Below are 27954 nucleotides of genomic sequence, written 5' to 3'. Positions count from 1 at the left end.
ATATATATATATATATATATATATATATATATATATATATATATATATATATATATATATATATATGTATATGTATATTACATAGAGTGTCACAGTATATCAAGAGTAGAAAGAATAGGCAGCTTCCTCTCTTATGCAATTGGTCTATTGGCAAAGATGTAGAAAAAAAAAAAAAAAATTTATTTGATCTTCCCAAGTTGGATCCTACGAATAGGAACCGGGAACCAGTGACGTCAGTGATTATATCATCGCAAAGTCGGAACGCGACACATCGTCTTCTCTCCTGGGTCTGTCGGATTGCCGAGCGAATTGGCGCGTAAAGCGCGCGACCTTTTCACCTTATTTGCATTTTGACAGAACGCGTGTTTACCGAACCGATTAGACTTCGTCGTTGTTTATTTATTTATAGCGCTTTTCTAAGCGATCGTAAAACCACTTGACGATTAGGTCATTTTACGCGTAATATTAGCATGGCGACGGTACCTTCACCTGGATCAGCAGGAGGATCCGTTGCCATTGAAATAAATTGAGCTCCTGTTTTAACGTGCGTTGTTCCTTAGAGCTGTGCCAATGCAGGATCTATCAATCACGGTTCCATCATTCCGTGCCACGCTCGTGTATCATGAATTGCTAATCTTTCATTTCGGGGTATTCGAGAGCTCGATAAAAAGAAAGGAGGAAGGAACATAGCCCGACGGGATGAAAAGTAAAGAATGAAGCAAAAGCAGAGGTACCCCGGGAGAATAGTGAATTCGTAAGTTTGACTGTGAGCTAAATAATACGTCGATTCTGCGGATTCGTGAATTTTTAGCCCGAAGACGTGAAACCCGAATCCCAATAGGGGTGAAGAATTGCCAAGCAGTCACGGAAATGCAGGGTGGGTTTATGGTCCCGAGCAATTGCCGGGTAGGTACAGGCGAGAGGTTAGGGACGAACGAGGTGAAACGAAGAGAGGAAAAGGAATTGAAAGAGATGAAAATAAAAAAATGGGTAAAAAGAGGAAGAAGAGCTCGGGGAGAGCCGGACGGGGTGGGCGGGGCTGGTTGGAGTCAAAACAAATAACCCGGGACGTTTCAATCTCGGCAAGTAGTAGGCTTGGACCGAGGTGAAGGAGAGTATACCTCCTTGTGTATCCGGCGGGAGTCAGGGGTGGTCGTGACGATGGGTGCCGGTGATGAAAATGACGGTGGCCGAGGACTCCTCGGTCGTCATCATCATGGGAGCCGTCGAAAAGGCAAAAGCGCGCAGGTCTAATTATTATAAATTACAACGGACATGTGGCGTTTAGGCTTGTAATTGATTGCGTCCTAGAACGAAGTGAAAGCACGCTCGTGGTACCTTAAGGTATAAATTATAATTGAATTAGCTTGAGCTCTTAATTAGCCGGTGCAAGAGAGATACGCTTGACCATATAACCCCTGCGTAAACCCACCATTGGTCTTTCCATTCCGTTCGGTTTCATTACATTTCAGAACCCTTCTTCTTCTTTATCTTCTTTCTCTTGGTCCTTACGTCGCCATGGCTACCCGCAAGATAATTTACAACGGGGGCGTCGCTATTGCATGTCTGATGCGCCTCTCTGTGCCGAAGCCGCCACGCAGAGGCTAGAAATAATTCTCATAACAAAAATAGATCTCGATTTCACTGTCTAGCGGCAAAGTGCACAATATTTTTTTTTGCCAATTCTGGATAAATCAATAATTTACCTGCGGCTAATGGGGAATGTCGGTTTCGTGCATTTTTTTGAAAATCTCTCTCTCTCTCTCTCTCTCTCTCTCTCTCTCTCTTATGGTACTTAACGTCCACCCACACGCGCCGCAAGAACTAACGTCGCGCAGCTTTCAATCGGCGCTGCGTTCACCGCGAAACATAATCGGCCGGTATGCAATTAATGCGATATCGATCAAAGTCCAAGTCTTCCAGTGCAATTTCTCTTTAACTGCCAGTAATTCGCATTTTATCGTAATTTCGCTCGTGTTACTCCATAACCACACACATACCGTACGTGTATATTGAGAAGGGGAATCGTAATTCCTGTAACATTGCGAATTTCACTTCCTTCTTTTTCCCGGCCTTACTTTTCCACGTACGTTTGCACAAACTTCCAGCGATATAAACTTAAGCAAGAGAATAAAGAGACTCCTTCTCTTGGTCCCCACGAGGCTCGTAAAGGAGTTCCTTTATTTTCGTGGAAGTTGGTCTCGAGATAAGGATACGCATGCTGCACTTAAACGTGTTTTCGCCATTGCGCTCTCACGCTCTTTTTTATATCCCAAATAATACTTTTTTTCCACACCCGTTACAACAGTCAATTTTGTCGCCGTGCCTAAGTCCTTGCGAAATATAAATATAAGAATCAGCAAGTATAAGAATACCAAAAAAAAAAAAAAAAGATACCAGGGTGCCATACCAATAATGGAGACTCTCCGAGGTCTAAGGTCTAAGAATAGCTTGTGCATCGGTAGCCCGATGACAGTAGCCACTTTCGGGATGCAAATTCGCGTCTCGAAAATATTCGCAATGTATAATTCATGCTGTCCGCAAGGAGCTGCCGCCTCGGCCCGCTGGTACATGGGATACACGTGCATTCGCAATGTTTGCCGATAGGGAGATAGACACGGGAGCGGAGGAGTCGAAGACAAGTATTTCGAAGGGTGCGAATAAATAAAATGACGTTCTATCAATGAATATATAATACTGATAAGAGCAACGTATAACGACAATAATAACGCAGAGCAACGTCCCGGGCGTAGACGAATAAGTTCTGCCGCATTGGAAGGGTTGAAAAGTCCCGTTCGACTTTCTCAAGGGACGATCATTGAACCCTCTGAACAAATGGAGCAATCAGCAATCTCGCTCTTCTCTGCGGGGTTGTAAAAAACAAAAGAATTTCATAGCCCAGCGATACTGTCTACCAAAGTACAAGTACTTCCTGGGGGTTTGGCGAAATGCTCGTTTGCAATGTACCAAAAGTTCTCAAGGGTTGTTCCGCGGCTACACTCAAACGATATTTCCTCTCTGTTTTATATATATATAGAGAGAGAGCCAGACAGAGACAAAGCGTAGAAAGTGTACGCGGTTCGCACGAGAGTCTCGTTCGGACTACAAGTGTGTCTGGTACGTGTGGGAGCGGCGAGGAAAGTATGGGATTCGGTCTGACCAGTACGAACGTTATCTACTGAAGTGCCAGTGGTTTCGCAGCAGACAGTAAGGAAATCCGACCACCCGTATAGAATGATTTTCTTCGATGACGTCAAAGGGCCCGAGCACGCTGTCGATGCTTCCTCGAAAACGACAATTTACATAATTCCCATACTTCTAGCCAGCTATGCGAGCGACGCACTAACAAATTTTCCTTATGGAGTACAAGTATATTCCGCTATGGAGATTAGCCTTGATGGTACACAGAACAAAGTGCACGTAGGAGAATCGGAGGGATTTTAATTCATTGACGTGCGCAACCAGCCTTTTCAGACGCGTTTTAGCACATCACGTGAGAGCGCACGAAATGTCGAATCGCAAACATTAATTAGAATTACCAAATGGAATAGTACACGAGGCGCCGGATCAATATTTAATTTCATTTCAAGGTGCGAATCATTCTTCCGCTTGACGGTTTTTTTTTTCCGTTCGTCCGTTGCGATCTACGAAATTTTGGTAGCGGCACTTTTTTTCGGATTCGTCATCGATCGCGAAAAATTGGAATTTCGCGGACACCGCGATACTCCCTTCCATTAGGCCACCTGGTGCTGGCAATACGTAGGACCGTTAAGGCCTATCACGGTTAATTAGCCGCTATCCCTGCTACGATTGGCGGCCGTTTTATACCCGAGCATCGGAGCATAACGAAGTCCCTCCCGCGAGTCACTCGGCCCGCCTCGGATTTCTCCGGACTTAACCGAACCCAGCGAGTGTCCCCTCGAGACCCGATACACACTTGCGGAGCAGAATTTACACGTATCATTACTCAGTGCAAATCACTCCGCTAATTACATCTAAAACAACTCTCGGGATTTCTCTCAGGAGTTGGGTCCCGTATTATAGGAGCCATGTGTACAAGAAGTGGGCCCAAGGCACGTACGTCTAACACAGGCCCCCGCGACCACTGGCTCTCCTGCTAATGGCGCCTCCGCGATTATGTATATTGATGGCCGTTCGAGAGCGAGCGGCGCCGATTGATTTTGCCGCTAATTGTGCCTAAGCATCGACTCGTTATCTGGACGTTCGTTCGGCCACGCTTTATTTATTTTTTTCTTTTTTTTTTTCTTTCCTTCTCCTAATCAGCCATTTATAACGTCGACTGATCGACTCTGTCACAGTTATGTTTTCATTCGGTCGGATGTACGGTAACTGGCTAGCCAAGTCCGGTACCGCTTTTGAGCAGACGCGCGGCGATCGCTACGTTGCGGACTCGCCTTGAGCTCCCATTGGCGAGTAACTGCATCGCTCGCTGAACCTTGAAATGATAATGGCGCCAGATGGGAATCGAGTTATTAAGATGGTACCGCTTAATTTCACGCCAAATTTCGTGACGGTTCTTTGTTTTTATTGGCAATCCTGCTGCCAAGTGAGAAGTGGTAATGTCCATCTACTATATATATATATGTATACCATAATGTGAAAAGAATCGTTCGCGAATTCTCGGTAATCGATTATATTCCTTTTTAAATGATTTATCATGAGATCCTGCAGGTGTTGTAACGAAGAGGTGACCGTTACGTCACGTCCTTATTAATTTGTCATAACGTGATGATTCCTGATGCAAATCTCTGCGGACAGGCTCGAAGGCATTATAACGAGTGCTTCCGGTTCAGAATCGACAGGATAATCGGGAACCGTATTGAAGATCGAATGATCGTCGAGCAATCAGACAGACGTCAAATCAGAAAAGCGAGGTCGATCGTTTAGGATGTCGACGCGTATATCAAAAATCCGACAGCTCGAACGAGAGTCGAAAGCATGTAGGTTTTTGTTTGTCGGATTGACTTTGGTTAACTTATGTTATATATATATATATTTCAGAACGATAGTGGTAATGGTAGCTGAGAAAGATACATGTATACGTAGGAGATGCGTTTAAGCCGCGTGATCCGATTCGCTACGCAGAGCTAAAAAACATAAAGGCTGCCGGCCCGTACCTTATGTAGACCGGAAACGTGCCTTAAGCCGATCCTCATATGTATTTTACTAACGAAACACCTATGTTTCATACTAAACACAAGGCATATGCCGGTCCTGACGCCCGATACGAATATTTGAGCTTCAATTTTATTGTCGTCTAAAGAAGCGCGGATTTTCAGTGTTTCATATACCTGCCGCGAGTGCGAGAGAGACGGCCTTATAGGCGTACACGTGGGTGAGAGAAGGACGGACGGACTGCCGACACAAATGACGAGTGAGATACCTTCTTGCTGAGTCGACTGTGCTGTGGATAAATCTTCGAATGGTAGTAACTTTGAAATTGATCGGGATATCAAATTTCGAAGAAGCACGCTGTTCGTGGTCCTTACGATATCATTTTTTTGAAACGAGGTCAAGTAACTGGGTCTTGTGCGTAAGACACGCGAGGGACGTTCTCAGGATGTTTTCAGCCGTAATAAAGTACTTTTCGTGTTTAATACCGAACATTTGATAAACATTGTCACGAGTACGAAATAATAAAGTCCATCAGTCCCTGCAGGTTGTCTTCGATACGTGTCTGATAAGGCGTCACTATCGGAGCCCTTTTCTGGGTTAGCCAAACATTCGTAGTGGCTCGTAATGATTTACAACAGTGTCAATAGACCAGACGGGTCCCGGTGCATGCTATCGGAACTGATGTCACTGTTTTATTTTAAGCGCTTGGACCACAAAATTATCTTCCTTGTATACGATGTAGGCACTGGTTAGTCTTTAATCTGTACTTGTGACAGTGCATACAAGTTCCCGGGGAGCTTTGGGTTCTGCCTGCATGTCGCTCCAGCCAAGGATCTTCCGAATAGATTTCCCCGGGTACAATTGTTCCTGAGGAGGATCGATTCTGCAAGGAGTCTCGGGTTCCTCGAGTGCCCTAAAAGTGCTGGCGGTTGTGCGGATTCTCGACCGCTAAGTTTCGTATGACTAACCCCCTTGCCGGCAATGAGTCACCCGTTGCGGTCAACCCAGCGGGAAAAAAAGAAGAGTACGTCAGCTTCTTTCGCGTATTTCCGCATAAGCCCTGTTGCCCGAAAGTGTTACCAAAATAGGAACTGTTCGTTTTATGGATACAAGGACACCTCGATAGGGTTTCGGTATTCGAGCACGGTGGGCAGAGTCGGGCAAATTTCCGGACGACTGGCCGCGAACGTTGGCGAAGAAAGTGAGGGAAATTATGCGAGAGAATTTTCATGTCGTTCCTGACTCGGGGAGACTGCGGAGAAGAAAGGGAATGCAGAGGAGCAAAGACGAAGGAAGGAACGGGTTAAGTGATGGTGGGTGGGCTCCACGAGATGGATATTTAAATACCCATAGAGGCCATTAGAGATTACAGTTGAACAACAAATGCCGACACGGATGAGCCGGGGCGAGCAGGCGACACTACGAAAGAAAGTGCCGCTGGTCGTAGAGAATGGTAAAAGAAAAAAAGAGAAAAAGAGGGAGTGAGAATGAAAAAAAAAATTTCGTGTCAGAGTGCGAGGAGCATCGGACCAGAACGTCAGTCCCTGTTGTGAGTCCGTGATAGGATCGTCGAACGAGAGAAATGAGTAGAAAAAGTAAAAGTGAGTAAAAGTCGAGGAAGTTGAGGAAGGAGAAAGAAAATGTCTCGTAACAGTCAGAATAATGGAGACGCTAACGAACGCTACGTGATCCCCTGCACAAACAATGGTGAACCGTGAGATGCATTATCATGCCGCGAGGCATGCGTCTTCTCGTTATTGTGTTTACGCGGATAAATCAGGAAGCCACTTAACCGCGCTCGATTTTCGAGTAATTTTAGACTTTTTCGTAAACACTCGACCGGGAGGGCTCCCTTGCACGTCCCTGCGTCACAACTCAGTTGCTCTCTCTCTCTCTCTCTCTTACTTCTTTTTTTCCCTGTCACCCTTCGGCCGTCCCATCGTTTCCTCATTTCCGTTTAAGGGGCCTGATCCAATTCCGCTGATACAGCCTGGTTACGCACTGGCTGGAATGTGCGTGAGCGCCGAGAGAGAGAGAGAGAGAGCAAGAGAACGTAACCAATCAAAAAGAAAAAGACAAAGAGAAAGAAGAAGCGTGCTGGTCGTTGGTAAAGAGTCAAAGCAAAGTAGATTGGCGCCGTTCGATCCATTTACTGATTATCTCAACGGGGACTTCGATCGTGTCGTGTTGTTGGTGTCGCGCTGAGTGACGTCATACCGATCGCGTTTCAACCCCCTACTGTCTCCTTTTTCCTTTTATCGGACGTGATTCACTCTTGAGAAACGGTATGAGTGATCTTAAAGAGAGAGACAGAGAGAGAGAGGCACGAGTCAGAATAGGTGATTGCCAAGTCGAGCGACCAAAGGCAATAAGAAAAGAAAAAAGTCAATTGAAAATCCCTTAGCGACTTTCGGTCTCAACCAATAAAAGCCCGATGCGTAAATGGTGCGATAGGGTTGTGCGATCACTCGACGGGTCGGAAAGTAACCGAGAAAATTAACGTTGTCTTTGGAGATATGCCTGAAAAATAAAAATCCTCTCACTTTCCAACATTCCCAGACGTCCGAACCACCCACCCATCTGCCCTCCACTCTACGCGTACAGCATCGCCGTGCATTATCGGCTAGAAAATGAATTCCTGAAACTCAATTAACCGTGCGTCTCTATAGAGGGTGCGTCGGACGAACAAGTGATCCGTAATGAATGGCTCCCGGAGGATGTGTGCGTCTGTCTATGCGGTGTGATGTGACGTGGTCTCTTTTAGAGGGGGGGGACTGTGTGGACGGGAGGCGATATCCTCTTTAAGAGGTTCAAGCCATCCAACCCTTTTAAGTAGGCCTAAGTAAAACGTTAGGAATGCGAAGGACGGTTCCATGCGTTTTACCTTAAGCAGCCTCTGGACCACATCGCGTGACTGAAATATAGGTAGAGTAAGAGAGCCAGATAAATAGTCGTAGAGCGAGAGACGAAGTGAATTCTATGATTCATCTCCGTAGATCCTCATAGAGTGCAGGGATGCTGGGTACCATTATCCTTCGAGGACCAAAGAACGAACGAAAAGATTTTCCACTTCGGCATCCCTTCTCGAACCTCCGATAACTCCCCAGACTCTACGCGACCTTCGTAATAATTCGTACCAGAAATTCTCTCGCTCTTTTACCATCCCGATGACGTTCATCATTCTATATTCGCTTATCTGTTTTTCATAAGGGGATGACGAGGAGCCGCCGGGATGAATGTGACGCCGGCGGAACGTCGCGGCTTCCGAGCAAAAACCACGACGCCCGTTCGCGTGGCACTTTGTACGCAGTCGTAGCCACTTCACGCACACGTATACGTATACTTACTGCTGATACGTTCCCTTAGACGTAGCCTCTCTCTCCCTCTCTCTCTCTCTCTCTCTCTCTCCTTCCTCATACCTATCTCTATCTGTTCTTCCTTCTTTATCCCACCACTTACATTTATCTATAATACGCACCATCCAGCCGCTTTCTGACATCGACGTGTCCAAGATACGTAACGCGGAATGACGAAGTGGTGCGCACGACCGATAAGCCGTCAGCTTCTACGTTAAACTTGCGCGCGTGTTAAAAGGAAAACAAGCGTTGATGCCTCGAGATACGTCGAGCGGGGAAACACTGGTGGAGTAAAGAAAAGATGAGAAAGAGATAGAGCTATAGAGAGTCACGGAGGGGCGAGGGGAGGGTGGTATGCCGTACCATTAGATTAGTGAAGCACGTGCAAATATAGGTAATTATGCAAAACAAATATGTACCGATTATAATTTTGTGTGCACACGCATAAGTGCAATTGCCGTTAATTATTATTACAATGTAATTAAGAAGTATCGGCCGAAGGTTGCTACTACGTCTCAGCGTGGTTTTACTCCGAGATCGTTTAAAGATCTTTGGGATTAGATTTTACGACTCGCGTCTGCGGTGCGAATAGTGCGCTTGCACTTTTGCCGGGATTCTCGTGCCCGTAAAGTATCGTCGGATCCTCGGAGCTTCAATCGTCAACGGAATGTCATGGAGAGTCAGCAGCGGCGTCGTTCGGTCACGACTGACGACTCTCTTTACGATCATTAGGTCTACCTGGGCTAGTCGGGCTAGTCGGGCTAGTCGGGCTAGTCGGGCTAGTCGACAGATGCACCAGGCGTTCGCTAATTTACTCGTGGAAATAACGAATTGAACTACGCAGGCGTAATTCGACGCGGTCGTTAGCCAATGCGAGTCGCCAGGAATCCGAGAAAGAAATGTGCGTGCTAACGCGCGTGCCTAATATATTTGTACAGTGCGTAAGGGTACCGCGTATGTATACATGCCATGGCGCAGTGTCCCGCCAGGGGTAGTGTGGACGTTTTTACGTGGATTCGTTACGACCGACCCACAACCCGGAACCCGGGACAGCATTGATGTCTACCGATTTCCCATGATTTGTCGCAATTCGTTACGCCTGTTTTTGAAAACACACAGGGGCTTCTGCCATTGTCACTGGACACCAGGTGATTCCTCTTCTTCCTCCCTCTCCTCCTAGGACTCCGAGCACACGCCCGTCCGTGGGCCAAATTTTCGTGTCCTGAATCACGTCCTGACAAAAGTAGTAAATTTCGTGGTTTTCTTCAATGGAGACGTCGGTCTGTTTCTCTATCAGTATTTCGCAGCGGTTCTCAATCGGTAGATTTCATTCGTACGATTATATAAATTCGGATAATTTCGTGTCCATTGACAAGTAATACACTTTTTTTTTGTATCGATAAATCGCACGAGCTTGATTTTCTTTTTTATGCGTTTTTTTTTTTTTTCATTTAGTGGAAATTTTTTTTGTTTACTTACAATATTCCTAATCGACCGCGTCGTATTTACGAGCTGCTTAAGCCATCTGAGAACCTTTGACCGGCGGTAGCCGCGTTTTTCATGCGTCGGCCTATTCAAGTGTTGGCAGTTTTTCACACCACAGGCGACAATCCCCACTAAATCCCCTTAGATGAGTCCCCACGTGCCCAGGGTGTCATCCGGATTCACCATTCCCCATGCTGATCTCGTGCGGTGACCAGTCACGGACGTTTTTTCGTACGGGCTGCGGCTCTAGTCACTACTTTACTAGTCATTTGCATCGGCAAGGAGGGACACGATCGGATCGTTGTGTTTCTTCCGATAATCGAATCGGCAAGACAGAAACGAATAGCACGTGGCGTGATTAATAAATTTTGAAAAAATCATCAGACTCAAGCGTTTTACGCGAAACAAATATTCTATGGTGATAACGTTTTCATTATCGGCGACGAGTCGTGCACTGGTGTTTATTACTGGCGATTACTCAGTTTCACTAAAAAAAAAAACTTGCGCAAGTGTCATGAACGAGATGAAAAGAAGACAGTGCATCTGACACGTCACAGTGACATTCCTGGAAATAACAACAACAACATAGCCAAATTGTCGCGATAACGGTCCGAGTCGTAACACATATGACCCCTGATGACGAAGAGGGAGGGAGAGAGCAGTGCGATTTAATTAATTTTTATCAATTTATATCGGGTGGCAAACTTGGAAAGGATGACGGCTACAGGCCCCTAAGGCCGCCGCACGAGATTCTCAGCTATGAAATATATACCTGGGTAAGTGTCGTCGAGTGTGAATCCGGCCTAATTTTCAATATTTTTTAACCAGCCGCTGTATATCCACACATACGTCATATATTATAAATATAAATATCGTATCAATAGGTAAATGCAATAACGCTCTCATAACTTGATATACGATTACGCAACGATCCGCACGGGCTTCACGTTTAGATACGTCTCGAATAAAAACTCGACAGTCGTTTCCACGAGGACGACTCGAGCCGCTCACCTAATTACGCTACGCCTGTAATTAAAAGGACCGGAGACGACTTTCTCGTTAGCGGCAGGTTCCCTTTCCTGATCCGGCAGAAGGTAATTTTCGGCAGTTCTCCGGTTGCAGCCTCTCTCCATTTTTCTCTCACGTCTCGTCCCCCTCGCCTCTCTCCCTCGCTCTTATTAGACCTACCCACTCCCTGCCGAGGAGCCCCTGACAACTCGCTGCAATTAAGTCTCGAAACCCGAGCCGCGATTACTCTGCACTGCAGCGAGGATGCATTTTAATGCATCCTCGCGCGCGCGAGAATGATGCATACTCGAGTAAACACGCTGCCCGCGTTCTCGCTATCTGTCTCCTAGGGACCCTATAAAAAGTCACTATACAAGAAGACAGACACAGAAACCAAGTTTCGCCAACTTCCACTCCGGTCGCTTACGTACGCCGTGCAAGGGTACGCCGGGCTATCGGCCACGTAATTTTCTGCTCTATCAAGTTACAAAGCACGATTAACCAGCGATCGTTTCGCTGCAGGTGAGAAGTCGTGTATGCTGGATGCACGTTCGAACCTCGGTTAACGCTACTATATGCGCATACGTATATTTACATGTATATCTATATACAGCAAGCCGGACCGATAACCAGGGAAATTAAAAGCGAACGGCTAATGAATGTATTCCCCTGAGCCAAGAGAGTCACCTGTGCACGGGGTAAGGCGATATTCGCATTGCGCAAGGATAACGCGGTGCACCGCAGTATACAGCTTACTTGCAACTGGGTTATTACTTACGATTCCACAATCACCATAGCGACTCTTGTTGTACGATAATACGCAGCGAACAACCAAGATGCCGTACGTAGTCTGTGGTAGTAAAGGTAGCTGCGCGCCTAATAAAAAGATAGGCTGCAGTTCGCCATTATATATAGAATACATATACCCAGTGTCCTTCGAACAAGCAATGGCCTCGAGGTTGGCACGTGCCACTAGGATATCGGATACACGGCACACCGGAGGATCGCCTCTTCGGTGTCTCTTTACTCCAAAAGACACCGACGTCCCGATGACGCTCGAGCGAGGTCCCGTGCGGGACGTCCGGGCTCCTACCGACGTCTCGTCAGCCTTAGAGATATTAATATTAACATTCACGAATACCGATGCTATCGCACGGGATATTAAGCCAACCTGGGATCCTACGTGGTAATGGGCTAGTTGTAATTTGTCCCTCCTAGGGTAATTACCTTCTGACTCTCGTTACATAACGCGCGCGATAACCCATCGACTGTCCTACGTCATCTCCTTAAAATCTTCTTTTTTTTTCACCTTCCTTTTTTTGTCTGCTTATTTCATCTCGACTCGCACCGTGTATTACGATTCGTTAAGGCCACTCTCATCGGCTGGATTCTCTACCTTCGTTAGGACGAGAAGGACATCTGATACCTCGTTATCGCCGTTTCTTAAAGGTGGCTCTTATTTAGTTGCGTTATAACGTCCATGTGTTTCTATATACCAAACGACTGGTACTCCGCATGAGTTTTGTCAGTGTCGGTGCTACCGAGTCTGTATGCTTTTTTATAATAATTTTGTATACGTAGCTGTACGGATATACGGAGGTTGGTATATAAATCCAACCTGACTATGGAGATCCTGCTTGGTTTTCAATGATATCTCGAATTCAAGATATTCTTGCTACCGCATACGCGAGAAAGCGAATGGTCACGTATCGCGTCATCCTTTGGCGTCTGGTCGAAGCGTTTTCGATATACAATTTACATACGTATATGTATATATACGTAAGAGGTGGGTACGACATATGCAGGCTCGTGTGCGAGAGATTTCTGCGGGCGTCAGCCTGGGAATTGGCGTTTTGCCGGCTCATGAAAGATTCACGAGCGTGTCGGGCTCGTTCCGATAAAACAAACATAATTCGCGAATTAAGATTTCATTGTGCCGATAATGCAGTCTTTTATAACAGCTAAACTCAAGCGTGACCACCCGCGTGAATTTACAAACTTTCTAACGCGATTATTTATTCTAGTTCTGAATCCGATTATCATTTTTTATTATTATATACATATGTATACTCATATCGCGTAAGGTATGTACACGGTGCGTCAATTAATTATTGAAATTTATTATTCTGTGTTGCAGGTTACCACAGCTTGCCGTCTTAGCGAAGATTTTGTGCCTCCTGATGGTAAGTTTTGTAATTTCATACTTTTTTTTTTTTTTTTTTTTTTTTTTTTTTTTTTTTTTTTTTTTTTTTTTTTTTTTTTTTTTTTTTTTTTTTTTTTTTTCATTTTATTTTATTATCACGTACGTACTAAGCTCGTACGTTAAAGCGTACATGTGTGCCATGTAATTTCTACTGTATCACGGGTGGCCTGGAGGGTGACTGGGTCAGATCTGAGATACGGATAGTACAGAGAAGCCGACACGGCAAGATCGCGTGCAAGAGTCATCCGTGCAAGACGTGACGCTGCGATTACATTGGCGTGTACCAACCTGCCATAGATTAATGATCGGTGCTTCCGATTTATATTAGCTCGGAGGAGCATTGGGGATACCGAAAAAAAACCAGTAGGAAGAAAAAGTATAGGAGTCAATGTGAAGTTAACAGAATTTAATTTTGGGCCTGGTGTGATAAGGATAAGGGAAAAAAAAATTCATTTTTTTTTTGTTTAGTAATGAGAGTTCACCGAGGACGTCAATTTCAAATCTCACTGTAATTTCCCGCCGATATAGGCTAGGAAGCTGGCGCAGGCAGGACCGTGATTCGAATCGTATTTAAATGAGATTTATACATCCTCCCGCTGCTCGAGTCGTGCAATAATGATCGAGAGTGCAATAAATAATTAAACAGGTAGCCGGGACTGGCGATAAATTCAGATGTTATTCAGGCTCGCCTTGCGCAGTGTCCGCCGCGCGAAACTTCCGCGTGCCTATTACAGCGCGCTCGTATTTCGTTACTGGTTGGTTGGTACCGATATACGTGGTTTTCTTTCTTTTGTCTCGATTTTAATTTTTTTTTTTTTTTCGTTTTCACTCATATTTTTTTTTTACGTTCACGGCCTCTCTTGGTACGAATGGTAAATTAAGGACTGGACTGCACATCCCGATGTGTTCTTACACGCGTAATTAGAGTCCTGCGTCGTCCTCTTGCCACTTTCCTGACCTCGATAACACGACCCTGGACGACATCACCCTCTCGCTTTACATTTGCAACATTGTCAACCGGCTCGTAAAGCCCTAAAGCGGCATTGTAAACGTTATTAAAGAAAAAGTGGCCGCTCTGCTTCTTCTGGTTAACATAATTTTCGCATAAGCTGTCCAATTCGAATTTTCCGTTTCCTTATATACGCATACGTACAGCACGGCATCCTTCCCTATTGAGATTTCTTTGATTTCGTTTAATGGGCAATTTCGCATTGGGAGATACAGCATTCCTGCTAGCGGATCTCTTGACATTCGCGAATACATGGAATCCGAATTGAACTGTAGTCGTATACGCGTAAGGCACTGTTGGGTTACAGGATAAAGGTGCTGCGGCGTCCTCGTTCGATTTACAAGACCCTTTTGCTCCTACGTCCTTTTCTTGAATTGCTTCTAGATTAGAAAAGTACAATTTGGCTGGGATTATTTTTAATAATTTCCTTTTCCTTTCAGGTGGTGATGTGCGGGGCGGTGCCGGCAATGGTGCGCTCCGTGAGTCTCTATTCGACTTGCAGCAGCGGCAATGTTACCGTGATCGGCCGCGCGGTCAAGGCAGTAGGGCGCGACGACAACAACGCACCCTTTCGTAAGTGCGACGTATTATTATTTCTGAATGATTGTACGACAGTGGAATGAAATTTTAATTATTATAAAAGTAGTGGCAATTGAAACGTAATAAATAAATAATCATCGATACTTCCACCCTGGCGAATGGCTCCGAGCATTAAAGTATCTAATTTATGGTTATCTGTCATCGACCCTTCTCTTTCCGAGTCCCTTATCTAAGCGGCGAAACTTTTTCCTTTCTACCGAAACATATTATATTTATGAACTAATAACTCGAGACTATCTAAACTATACACGGCAATGGCCGTCGGCGGTCGGTTCGACGATTTCAAAAAATCAATCCTGGTACACAGTTGCGTGCACAGCGAAGGTCCGATATACCAATGGGGTTGCTTGCTTATGGAACTTTTAAGGAGTAGGCAGTAGAGAGAGAGAGAGAGAGAGAGAGACAAGCCTGATGAGTTACAGCGTCTCGCATGCGTCTCGGCGAATTGTTTTCGACTAGACTTTTCTTTATCTTGTATTGGCTCTATCGATAAAGATGCTCGTTTTCCGGCTTATTTATTGCCAAACAGTCCGCCGCCGGCTTATGGACAGCAGCCAGCCGGATTTTACGATCTCGATTTACTTTTACATGCGACGCCGTGAGGCGCGACATCTTTTACGCTCTTTGCATATGTCGTATATATACTGTAACCTTACTCGCACGATACGGTTCTCCGGATCGTGCCAAAAAGGCGGGTTCGAGCCAGAATCGACTGTTAGGAATTTAGGAAAAATATCAGGTGGAACGAATGAAAGTGAGATTTTGTTTTACAAATTTCAAAATAAAAATATATTGTCCTGCAACGGAATACAAGCAATGTTAGTGCAGGTCCAGCCTAGAGACTGCTGGATGTTAGTAAGCGAAGAATAGATATAAACGCAGGCGGAAAGTAAGAATGATTATAAATGAGATATACAAATGATTAGTGCTCGGAAAGTAAATTGTATAAATATGATTGTAAGACGCGGTTCACCTACCCGATATGTCTGACGGGAACGGAAATAATAGGTGTGTCTACTCTCGTGTGATTCTATTTTGACTCTAATTGTTTCTCTATAAATAAAATATGGAATCGTGTCTGAAAGCAGCCTCCGACCAGCGGAATTTGATTACAGAGTTGACTCGTTAAAATATAAGTGTCGTGCTGTTGAGCAGTCTTCCACTAGGGAACTCCTGATCACAGGTAGACGTGGTCCTATCTAAAACAACGTTGCTATCTGGGCGAGGTGAGAAGTCTCATTCGCAAAGTAGGTAGTTGTGCAAGTCTTTAAATAATGTTAGGATGGCATGTATAGCGGAAACGGCACAATGATCGAGTGTATCAAAGTGACGGTCCAACTTAAATGCAGAGATTGATTCTATCTGGCAGAGGGGACGGTTTGCTCGTTTATTTACTAAAGGTAACCTAGCTAGCTCAGGTGATAGAATGCTCGAGTCGCGAAACGTCGCCGTTTATATACCCGTCAACGGTAGGCCAGGGGGCCTGAGAGGTGCGGAAGAATTGAGCGTCGCGATGCCTACGAATTGCTATTACTTGATATCTAAGGTTACTCGGGTTAGCGGGATCTTATTATTACCGCGATACGAATATCCCCGGATGTATAGGTTACAATACATAACGTATATAGATATAGCACGTATACACAATTCCAATATTCAAGGTAGACACTGCAAATTCTACTTGTTTCCAGCCGTGAACTTGTGGGGGTTCTTTGCTTTCCTGGGAGTCTCTCGGATCTTCTCTCTCTCTCTCTCTCTTCTCTCTCTTCATCCCCTTCGACATTGAATAACGTTACGTTAGCGCGTAGCATGATATGTTTGCACGCACGGCTGTCCGCCCCCTGCGCCGCGGCGGCATCTCAGAGAGGCAATAGGCACTCACGAGGAGTCACGAAGAGTCACGAAGAGAATTACCGAAAGAAGTCGAGTCCAAGACTTGGGTAAACAGAAGAGTCAGTTTTCGCACCGTACTCCGTTCTCATCTTCCTCCGCAGCATCTTCCACGGATCCATCATCTCCTTGGTAACCACCTCCAGATATTTTTTTTTTATTTCTCACATATACCATATACCGTCACTACGTTTATCGTGCTCTATACATGGACATCCAGATACTGTAACTCTCTTCATGGCGTTAAGATGCTGGCGCCATGTTTCCAACACCTCACATACGTTACGTACGTGGGATCCCTTACACACATTGTACGGATCTTATAGATCGGCCTTAACTCGACTTCCGTATCTCGTGGGAGAGTCTTGTACCGTGGTTCGGTGGTCCAGCTGTTATGGATGCTGGGTATCCACTAAGGAGGAGGATCTCCAAACGGTGGAACGTCGTCGTGGTTTACACGTCGAGTACTCCGTGGAAGCCTGGTTTTACGATCGCGTTTCTATGCTAATCGCAGGGCGTAAACGCTGGTATTTTCGTGGCCTGTGAATTCCGCGCGAGGCGACCGATCGCCGGTACCAGTTGAAACGATAACTCCTCTTTCTCTTTTATGATCTTTTTCATCTCGTATACTCGACTACACACTTTTTCAGACTTGCGTCCTTGTTCCGCTCTCTTCCTATCGGTAGACCACGTGCCATCTTCAGTCTCACGTATATACGATACTCAGCTATAGGTACTCGCACGGCTGTACTTACGCCATGGGGAGCAACGGGGCTGCTGTGTGTTAACGTAATTAAGTGTGACCTTTCCGAGGTCTTGGTTGAAGATGGTCATCTCCTGCGAAGGTAATGGAAGCACTAATTGGTTGTAGGGCAGCAATGCACGTGTCTTCATTATCCACCCTGTTGATCAGACACGGCCAAGTGTCTCGGGATGCTGCGAGTGTAACGCTCGGTGGTGATCTCGAGGAGGTGCGATAAGGGAATCTTGCGTAATTTATCAGTGGTTCCAGGAAAGGATTCTGGGAAAGTGAGAAAATATTTTCTGGATGGCATTACAATTTTGATTACTTTTTTTTTTTCGAGTGGACCCCTTTTTTTTACTGGTGACAAAAAGAAAAAGTTGGAAAATTCGAAGACGAGGAGCGCGGGCCTTATTAGGACTTTGCCGTGAATGATCTTGAACGATCTGATAGCCGGATAAGGCCGAGTGCCTATTATTCGGCATAGCTCTCATTCTTCGAGGCGTTACCAAATATTTCGAAATTCTCGTACCGACCTCTCTTTATCGCTCTGCTATGGAATTTAATTATTCTAGTTACAGCCTGTGATTACCACGTCCGCCAGTAAACCAGACTTCACCTGTCGTAGCTTTGATCCGCTCCTGAGATTACCGTACTGCTTGGTTCCCATTTAACTCGCGACGGGGACCACGCTTCTGGTTCGATGTAAAGACGTCTGGACCCTATCGTACCTTTAGGTGTTAATGATAGGGTCACTATACGCGCACGTAGTACATAACAAGAGCACAGCCTCCTTTGGTTCCTTCGCTTCGTTCCTTTCGATGTATCGTAGCTCTCATAACGCCGGCCACGCATAACCACAGTCATATCAGTGGTTCTCGATTGGGCCTCAGAGGAGAAAAATTTTGTAAAATTTCTATAACGCCAAAAAAAATTAACTTCCCAAAAATCAAACCCCCTTCGCGTCGATGGTACCTCGAACAGGGCCTTATTTCAAAAATACGGTCATTCGTATTAAAAAAATATATATTTTCATAAAAATTCATTTTTCAAACAGTTGCGAACCAAGAATCGCACGAGATTCAATGGCGCACCGCGAGAACACGTAGAAGTTATATATGGGAGCCCATTCTTCTCTTTCTTGAGTCCACGGCGTTATCCGCAAGGCCCACCGATAGGTCCCTCCCACCGGTCATTATCGAGGGTAATCGTGCCTAAAAGCCGGTGCCCGCTTTTGATTAAAATTGGCTTTTAATTCATTTGGCAGCCTCTAATCTCGCGGCGGCATTGATCAGAGGACTTGGTAGCGTGGACTGCCGGCGTCCGAGGTGCGAGCGGGTATGCGAGAGTAGAATCATGAATAAATTCCTGCGAAGCGTTTTCATCGTAAAACATAATGCCAATCGCTTTCAACGATGCGCGTGTACGTTCAAGTCGTGTGAACATTTTTAACCAGGTCGACTCGAAATGCCTTTTTCTTCTATGTATTTTTCAATGAGACATAAAAACGACAAGTAATACGAAAAGATGTATAAAATTTTATAGCATCACCCCGTACCACCACCCAATCCATGATGCAGTCGGGTACTATGCTGAAATATGTATCACGCCGGAGCCAATACGAGCTGCCATTATTTTATTCACATATAGAAACCATTTTACCTTTATTAACGAGAACTGTCGCCGTTATCGTAGACGCCCCGAACTTCGTCTCGATCGCATGGTCGTTGTGCAACAGAGCGGAAGTTGGCAAACGGTAACTGGAGCAAGGAAACTGTCTGGTATCACGCAAACCCTACGAGGAATACACGTACGTGGACGATATCGAGTATGGAGAAAGACACGTTAAAGTTCGGAGGTTACGAGTGGGAAAGTATCTGTTGGTTGGACGTGAGAATCGAAGGCGGGAAATTCAAACTGATATACGTTATTCGAAATACGTTATAGGATAAAAAAGATTATTTTTTTTTTAAATAACGTAAATTCGAGCTTCTTCAAAATTATCACCAGGTGCCGTCTTGAATTTTAGTAATGGCCGCTCAAAGACTCAATGGAGAAACTTGCGAGAAATCTTTCCAGCTTGGACAGGGACCATTCCGGTAGCGCACGATCGAGTTAATTGCATCTCGTGACCCGACGGGTCGTGAAGATAGCGGCGGCATGCGAAGTTATCTCGATGGATCTGAACAATGGCTCCGATATTCAAATACACCCTTATCCGGTACCATTTAAATACTTAGTAGGTGGTATTTCGTTTGGGGAAAATGTATACTCACGAGATGAAAACGGTGGAACGGTCGATTTTAGAAATTGATGTAAAGTACAGTGCAACTCGTCACCTCGCATCCGAATTGGTCGTTTATACCTAATTAGGTAAAAAAAAAGGTCGATCCTGTACGTGTACCCATAAGGTACCCTTGTCGCCAACCCACCACACGTTAAACCGTACCGAACTTTCCTGGTAACCGTATACCAGTATCCAGTCGACCTAATGGCGGTTTCACTCGAAAGATTTATGGATGACTTTTTTTTGACATGAAAAAAAAATTTTGATGACAACGCAGGTGGAATTGTCAGTTGTTCGTGGTGGGATCTGTCGATCGCACCAGGGTCATCGGCCCCTTGCAGCCTGGATTCGGATATCAGATCGACTGGGATCAGTTGTGTTTCCATAAGTCTGTGATAAATAAATTTAGATAGGGAGTTATCGGCTACAAGACCTCACGGACTCCTCACCATATATATGATTCTTCAATCCTTATCCTATCGTTACCTCTGTTACTGCTATAGAGGCCTTCCCTGACTTCCTTTATTTCGCCGTCTCTTCTTTACGGCTCTTCTTACACGAAGATCTTTCTTATATGCCTCGATACGTTCTACATGGATCCCATATATATAATTCGGTTACATTTTTTTTTTTGTTTTCTGGGTAAACTTTCCTCTCGTGAATCTCGTACCGATGAGTTTCATCGTTTCAGCCCATTTCTACGTATATACCTGTACTACAGATTATCGAGAGATTTTGAGGTCACGCGTTATGGGTAGGGATTGATATTTTCATGAGATCATTGTACGATTACGATTTCCTTCTTAAGGCTAGTTTTCAATAACGGACGATACTTCCATCGAAACGAATATTAATAGTATATATATATATATATATATATATATATTTATATCTAACTTATATGCGAATCGCGTGAAGTCGACCTCCGTGTATCTTAATAAGCTGTAGCCAGGATTATATTAACGGCAATGCATATATATTTCATTTGATATTATCAATGCTTTTCGCAAACGACACAATTCCGCGGCTATGAAAACTCATCGTGTATATTCATGCGTGTAAAACGAACCGAAGGAAGCTGCGGCTCGAGCAAAAGAGCTCCTTGGAATCGGCGTCCAATCGCACGGGAGATTCAATTAATTAATGAAAGCGGCGCAATTAATTCCTGCATACTCCGGCCTCACGAGAGTTCGAGATTAAGTCCTCGTCCTCGTAGGACGAGACTGCGCGTTGAGAAAAGAGGTGAAAAAGGATAGGATGAGAGAGAGAGAGAGAGAGAGAGAGAGAGAGATATAAGGGGAGAAAAAGACATAAGGAAGAAAAGGAGCAAGAGAAGGAAGGAAAAGGGGAGAAGGAAGTTGCGCGCGGAGGCCTTTACGAGGCAGTTCGGGGACATTCTTGATTTCGATGTCGGCGAGGCTCCCGACGAGAACCACTTGAATTTAACGAGGCTTCGTCAAATGGGCCACCCTGCAGACACCAGCAGTGTCCTACGTAGCGTTTGCCGCACTCTGGTGTGGTCCGCGAATATAAGGTGACTGGGTCCGATGCGGAGGCGGTTGGCTCCGGTCCCAAACTCCTATCTATATCACCCTGTCGGCCGAATCGTGCGAACCGTTCCTCTTCTTGACGCTACCAGGGCCCACTTCAGGTGTCCGGAGGTGTAACGAAGTACCTGCCATTAGGAGGGTTACTACCTTTGCCGTGATAATTCAATAAAGAAATTCTATAAAGTAATTACGCATATCCAGAATAGATTTTGGAGAATGTTTTCCGTTTTCATCAAAGTCCAAGGCGCCATTGGCCCGACGGCATTTCGTAATTCCGGGACGGTATGATGCATCGGTGCAACGTGCACTTCGGGGTCGAGGCTCGGCGATGGCTGCTAAGTGGCAAAGCACACACCGGGTCCCGTCTGTGTCTCCTTCATTAGCACCAACTAGCCGCAGCTAGCCAGTCTTTCTTCTTGGCTAAAGCCCGAGGTATAGAGTCTTCACCGATGTAGGTACAGCTCTCGCCGTCATAAACCACAGCGAGGCAGAATATAACCTTCTTGGAAATCCCGGGAACCCTTTTCTCTAGCCCTTCGTTTCTCGGGTCCAGCATTTTTGTTTCCTTCGGTCCTTTCGACGGGAGCTGACTGTAGATAGAGAAGAGGATTCTGCCATCGGTACGGACGAATCGCACGAAGATTAATTGTACATGAGATTCCGAATCTACCGATGGATCTTAATGCGCGTCTCTTCATTTATTTCTTTGGCTTGCAGAGAAGCTGACGACGCAGTCCGAAGACTTCAGCGGGAAGCTGTACATCTTCGCGGAGAAGAGCCAACGATATATCTGTTTCAACAAACGATGGAAGCTAGTCGGATTGGTAATTATTCCTTGTTCAAGTCTTATCGAACAATCGAATCTATATCGATCCTTGTATCAATATTATCGATTGGCTTTCCCATATTAAGTTTTTCTCTAATCAGAGCTCCGTTCCGTTTGTTTTGCAGCCCAAAAAGCAGAAGAGCCCAATGTGCCAGTTCTATGAGGTCTACAACGGCTCGTACCTCAGGTACAGGAGCGTCGCGGACGGTGTCCATTACCTCGGTTTCAACAAATGGGGCAAACCCATGAGGAATCCCAATGGTCGGCAGGAGTGCTTCAACTTCATAAAGTACAATCCGCACTTCGACATCAAGCACCACAATAGCCTAGTGACGTCGAACATGGCCACCGAGCCGAGGCTCGTCGTAAGGAAGCCGGCGCTGATTCGCGCCCCGAAGAAGTTCCTCCCGTCGTCGGACGGCGGCCGAGAGACGCATCGTCACCGGCACAACCGCTGGAAGATACGCGAGGACGAAGTCAGTCCACGAAGAAGGCACGAGAGTCGTCTGCTGGAGGCGAACAAGTATTGAGCCTCGTTGCTCGCCGATCAAGACTGCCTCTCCCGCGACGTCGACGGCCGCGAGAGGACGTCCATACCGACGGAGGCAGCGCCCCGGGCCCGACGACGGCGAACGTCCTTACTATCGTCGTTAAGGACACAAGTATAGTTTGGAAGTCATCGAATCGACGCTTGACAACGACTCTCGATGACTTGGCTCGATTTCACTTTAATGATCGATCAATGTCGAGCGGGATGAAACTCGAGGTCATCCGCCATCCTGTACCGGTGAGACGCCTTCTCCGGGACACGAGCCACGTGGACGTGGGTTGCACGCGCGTCACATTGCTCGCTCGCTCGCGCGCTTGCGCAGTAGAGCCATTGCGCAGAGTAACGTAAAAATACAAGATAAGGGGGAAAAAAATGAAAAAAAAATATTCAAAGAAAGCTGTGCTAATGCTGCTATGTAGTGTGCGCGCAGTTTATTCGCAATCGTCGCGAATTTGACTGTCTCGTTTTTAGCTGTTTCCCGAACCTCGAAACCTCAACCACCCCCCGCCCTCCCACCCCAAATCTCCCCATCCCTAAGATAAATCCGTGTGTGCCGCGCATTATGTGCTGACTTATGTGTGTGTGCTTCGAACGGCAAGTTCTCATTCGGCCGTGTCCATTGCGCATGCGCGGACGCGCCACTGCTTGCGCGCATGCGTACCTGCCTTTGCGTCTAGAGTCTTACGTGGTGGACGTTACGGACGGATAGCGCGAATCTCTCGTTAGCTACGAAGGAAACAAAAAATCATTTACGTATATCTATATTGAAATCCTTTTTTTACATTAGAATAACGTATACGCTTCGTACAATGGATAAGAGAGTTCGCGAAGTGCGTCATTGACTACGTTGCTCTCGTAGTAAGTCGTGCGAAGAATTTAACAACGCGATCGGCCTCCTCGAGAAATGAAAAATTACACAAAAGTTCTCTTCCACTGCCCCAGTCCTTTCCTTCAGTCTCGCGAAACCGACCCGAGTCCTGTGAATATTTTTTAATTTTTTATCGCGAGCCTTGGTATGACGTCACTAATATTAACCGGTACGAAGCATTACTTCAAAAACGAGGACTAATAAACGGAGGTGTACGCGAGTGCCTGTGCGTGCCTGCTGCGTGTCTGCACTGCGCGCGTAATGCGCATGCGCATCAATTTTCGCGGCCGAGCGTGTTTGCGTGTGCTTCGGACCCCCGTGCGAACGTTGCGAGTGCGTGTAATATACTACATACTGTTAATGACTTTAATCCTTAGGATGCTATTGCAGACTGTATTACTAGGTTAGGTATGATATATATATGATATATATATATATATATATATACATATATACATATATATATATATGACGCGGTGGCGATTACGCGAATCGAAAGGAACATGGCGGCATGCTTTACGTTTCTCAGTGAATTAACGTCAATTCGTGACTCCCAATTCGCGATGTCTCGATCCGCGAATATTCCGTTAAAACGTTTCGTCGATATCGCCACCTAAGGAGCGCCTGCCCCCCCCTCCCACCCTCTTTCCCAAAATCGCTCCCTAGGTAGCTTATTTATTGAAATCATTTGTTTAGGTATTACGAGACAAACCGACCGAGAAATCCATTCTCTTTTTTCTACCCCCCCCCCATTCCTCTCTCCCTCCCCTCGTATGTATAAAAAAAATACTGCTCTCTTCCGTTCACTCTGTCTTTTTTATCTCACTTTTCGTATCCTCTGTCGTTTCATTTTTTCCCCCTCATCTTCATCTTCATTGCCATATTTTTGTCATTCCTGTCAGAGGATATTATCCTTGCATCCCACTGTCCATCCTCCATCCGCACAGTGTCCATTTTCTACCATTTCTTGTATCTTTAGACGTTAAATCTACTTTATTCTAGCCCGGTGGCCTCCACGCATCAACTGCGAAACGGCGATCAATCATTAAATCGAGTCATTATTATTTTTTTTTTTTCAATTTTTGTTCCTTTCATAGTCGCGCGTCTTTTACCGCTTTCACGAATTTTTTTATTCGCTCTCGAAACCATCCCTACATTCCTCGGTCCTTGTTCCTCGTCTCACGTAACCACGGCCTCAATCCCCTCAAACTTCCCGAGATACGAACACGCGCTTATTACCTGGAATCTGAGAATACTCAATAACTAATTAGTTTATTTCGTTTTCTTTTACAAATGGCAGTGCGTAGAGGGCCCCGGACGTGCGGTGTTTGTATGTAACGCTGAAAAGTAGAGGCAACAAAATGTGCGTAGAAATGGTCGCGTTCCGCAAGACGAATTCACCCTGTTTCATTCCTTTGTTTTTTTTCTTTTTAATTCATCGAATACATCTTGTTTAAATATATCGAAATCCATTCGCACAACGTTACAATTAAATGCTCTGATTATTTTTTTTTATTTTCAACGTCAAAATTCACTGATCAATTTTAAACGCTTTTAATACTGCAAAGGATAATGAAACGTCAAAATTTCGTGGCTCCTTGTCGGGCGGAATGCGATTCACGAGCAGGTTAGATGAAAGTCGCGCGGCAAGAAAAAAATGCAGCTGACCATAAAAACGTAAATCCGACGCTTATAATTTAATAACAGACAACTAATATAACGTGTAATGTATTGTATTGTAATATGGTATTGTAACTCCACCTCTAAAAATTAACCTACTCGTTTATATATGTAAGCATAATCTCACGACGCGTCACGAGAGACGCTTGCGTCGCGACGACGATTACTATCGAAAGCGAGATGTCGATAAAAATAAAGACTGCGCGTGAAAGTAGAATTAAAAAAGAAGCAAAAATTTCTGACCGGATATTTCAAGTGGTCGTCGGCGTGACGTCGTGGCGCAACTCGTCGCGTACAATCTCACAAAACTCACCAGTAAACCCAATGAGGAGTCGTTGGATCGAAATTCTGTCGTTCTGCGATGATTACGCCAGATCTAAAACACAAAAGAACGAAACGGATAAAGTGAAAGTTGGAAAAAAAGAAAAATGAGATAGCACCACAGAAATCGAATCAGCGACTGACATTTGGTAGAACCATCATTTTTTTACTTTTCGCCATCAAGAATCAGCGATAAAAACGAAAGAAAAATGAATCTGATTACATTAGATAGATAATATACATAATAAAAACAAAAGTAAAGTATAAATATTATATATAAATAAATATATGAAAGATGATGTGTATTGTAAGATATTTAATACTGATATAGGCACACCCAATGATATTGTAATGACGATGATGATACCAATATTCACGTTGTAACATAGTGGCGTACCTCGTTACTCACTAAATTAATGTGTCGATGTACCCGGGCGTGCTCTGATCGTGTATATCGTTTGCAAAACAAACAGAAGCATAGACACAACATCCTTATCTCCATTACAGTCTCTGTCATGAGTAGAAAATAAAACTGATATCAGTCATTCCGCAAGGATCATCAATAAATCTCAATATATTCACACCTGCAAACACAACTTCCTAATCTAAAGCCAAAGGACTTTTCCACACGCGTTCAGAGTACGTAGTTCCACAATTAGCCACAGGAGAGCGCTCGTGCAGTCTCGAACGCTGTACTGCGCATGCGCTCTTGTCAATCGAGCATTGCGCGCCCGGCAGCAGCTAGCAATAATAACATTCCAACGTAAATCGCATACTGCGAGTTATATACTGTGTGCCGCCGTACGAGAAACGAAACACTGTCAAATACACGCTCATACACTGCTAACCTTCAGTGAGTATTCATTAATTGAAATCCTTGATGAATCCTAAACCTCAACGGAGTCTGAATATATGGAGCTGGACAAATTCTACGTACAACCCAACTACAGAGGCAAGAAACAGCTGTTCTCTATGGTGAAACGTAGGATGCTTTATAACAGGTACTGTAGTTCCAATATATCGAGTACCTTTCAAGTTTGATTAGAATTCGATTTGCCGGACATCTTGAGGCCGAAAACCAATCGTCTTGAGTGAATACTAAAAACCAAAATCAAACACTTGGCTGCGGATACGTAGGCGCTTTGAGAAGCGGTCCTACTCTTTCCTTCCCTTTTCTCTTTCTAAGCCGGAGGCTACGTGGAGTCCCGAGTCTAGAGTGTAGACTGTAGACGTCCCATTCCTCGTCGTCGGGGTCATTATTTGCCGCGGTGGTTGAGAACACATTAGGTCTCTGAAGGGGTAGGGCACACACATAACGTGCGCTCTCGCTCTTGTAGCCGGCAATCCAATTCCGACCGTTGATTTCCTTGGAAGTGGGTCTCGAGGGCTCCCCAAATAATGTCAAAAATCCTCCCCAAGTGTGTCCCCCCATGCTTCGCCGCCTTTCCTTTACCTACCATCCCCTCTCTCTTCCCTTGCACTTCAGCACTGCCTGACTACCCTCTTCTTTCCCGACCATGAGGACCACGGGGACCGACCATCACCACCACCACCACCTTCTCCTCCTACTTCTTATAAGCACCCCTTCCCGTTTCCTTCTTAACGCGCCCTTGAGTGTTTGATCTGGAAATCATGAGTCTGGAGCCGACAGAGCCGTTAGATTTTAGTCAGAATTCAGTTTCATTCATGCTCACTCGTCATGCATTTATATATACATATATATAAGATGAATTTGTTCAAGATTTTAATATGAAAATTTAATTTTCTTTTCCCACGATACAACGATGTTGGATGTTGATCCCTTGTGTCAAATTTGAGAAATAATTCCAGCCGATTTATTTTTCGAAATTCTTCGAATTCATCCAGACGTAATTCGTCCTCTCTGAGAATCGGTCCGGACCCCGAACTCACTGGTGGTTCCCGTTTCTAATTAAGATCTCTCAATTAGTATATCTTATCCGGTGTTTGTTTATCGCGGGACTAACAGGCTGCCGTGAGCTTAGTCAAGCTGGTAAAGGAGCAGAAGGATGCTGCAGCGACTTTGAAGGTATATGGATACGGAGAAAATGTCCTGGGCTCAGCGATTAACTCTTTTGTCGTAAGCGCGACGCCTCCCCTCCCCCTTCGACCCTCTCGGTGAACCGTCGCGGCGCTTATTAGCGTAACGACGTGAAAAATTAACGCGTATATTAAACATGATTCCGGGAACTATCTCGATTGCCTTTACGCTCTAACGGATCGTGTCCTCGTGAAGACGTTCCTTCCGTAATACGTCAGCATCAGGAACCAGCGATGGTCGACGCGTCGTTTGCCCAAGTATTAGTCACAGCTTAGCGTCGCTTTTTCAACGAATTTCCACGCTCCGACGAACTTCCAAGGATCAGACGTTGACCTGCTCCTCTCGTCGCTTCTACAAAATCCGTAAACCTAAATCGAGAGACTA

The 27954-nt window shown here is 45.2% G+C and overlaps 1 protein-coding gene across 3 annotated transcripts in view; it reads left to right on the top strand.

The window, feature by feature from the left end:
• Positions 1-26364, top strand: part of LOC107271425 (fibroblast growth factor 17) — a 78799-nt gene extending 52435 nt beyond the window's left edge. For all 3 annotated transcript variants that reach the window (XM_015747413.2, XM_015747411.2, XM_015747414.2), the window contains exons 2-5: positions 13123-13168; positions 14638-14770; positions 21984-22090; positions 22218-26364. In XM_015747413.2, the coding sequence (XP_015602899.1) occupies positions 13123-13168; positions 14638-14770; positions 21984-22090; positions 22218-22622 (691 nt within the window). In that variant the 3' untranslated portion in view covers positions 22623-26364. The remainder of the gene's footprint in view (positions 1-13122; positions 13169-14637; positions 14771-21983; positions 22091-22217) is intronic.
• The last annotated feature ends 1590 nt before the right edge of the window (positions 26365-27954 follow it).

This window comes from Cephus cinctus, unplaced genomic scaffold, assembly GCF_000341935.2.
Source record: "Cephus cinctus unplaced genomic scaffold, Ccin1 Ccin1_scaffold0970, whole genome shotgun sequence".
In the NCBI taxonomy this organism is placed as follows: Eukaryota; Metazoa; Arthropoda; class Insecta; order Hymenoptera; family Cephidae; genus Cephus; species Cephus cinctus.
This window is presented reverse-complemented; position numbering and strand designations above follow the sequence as displayed.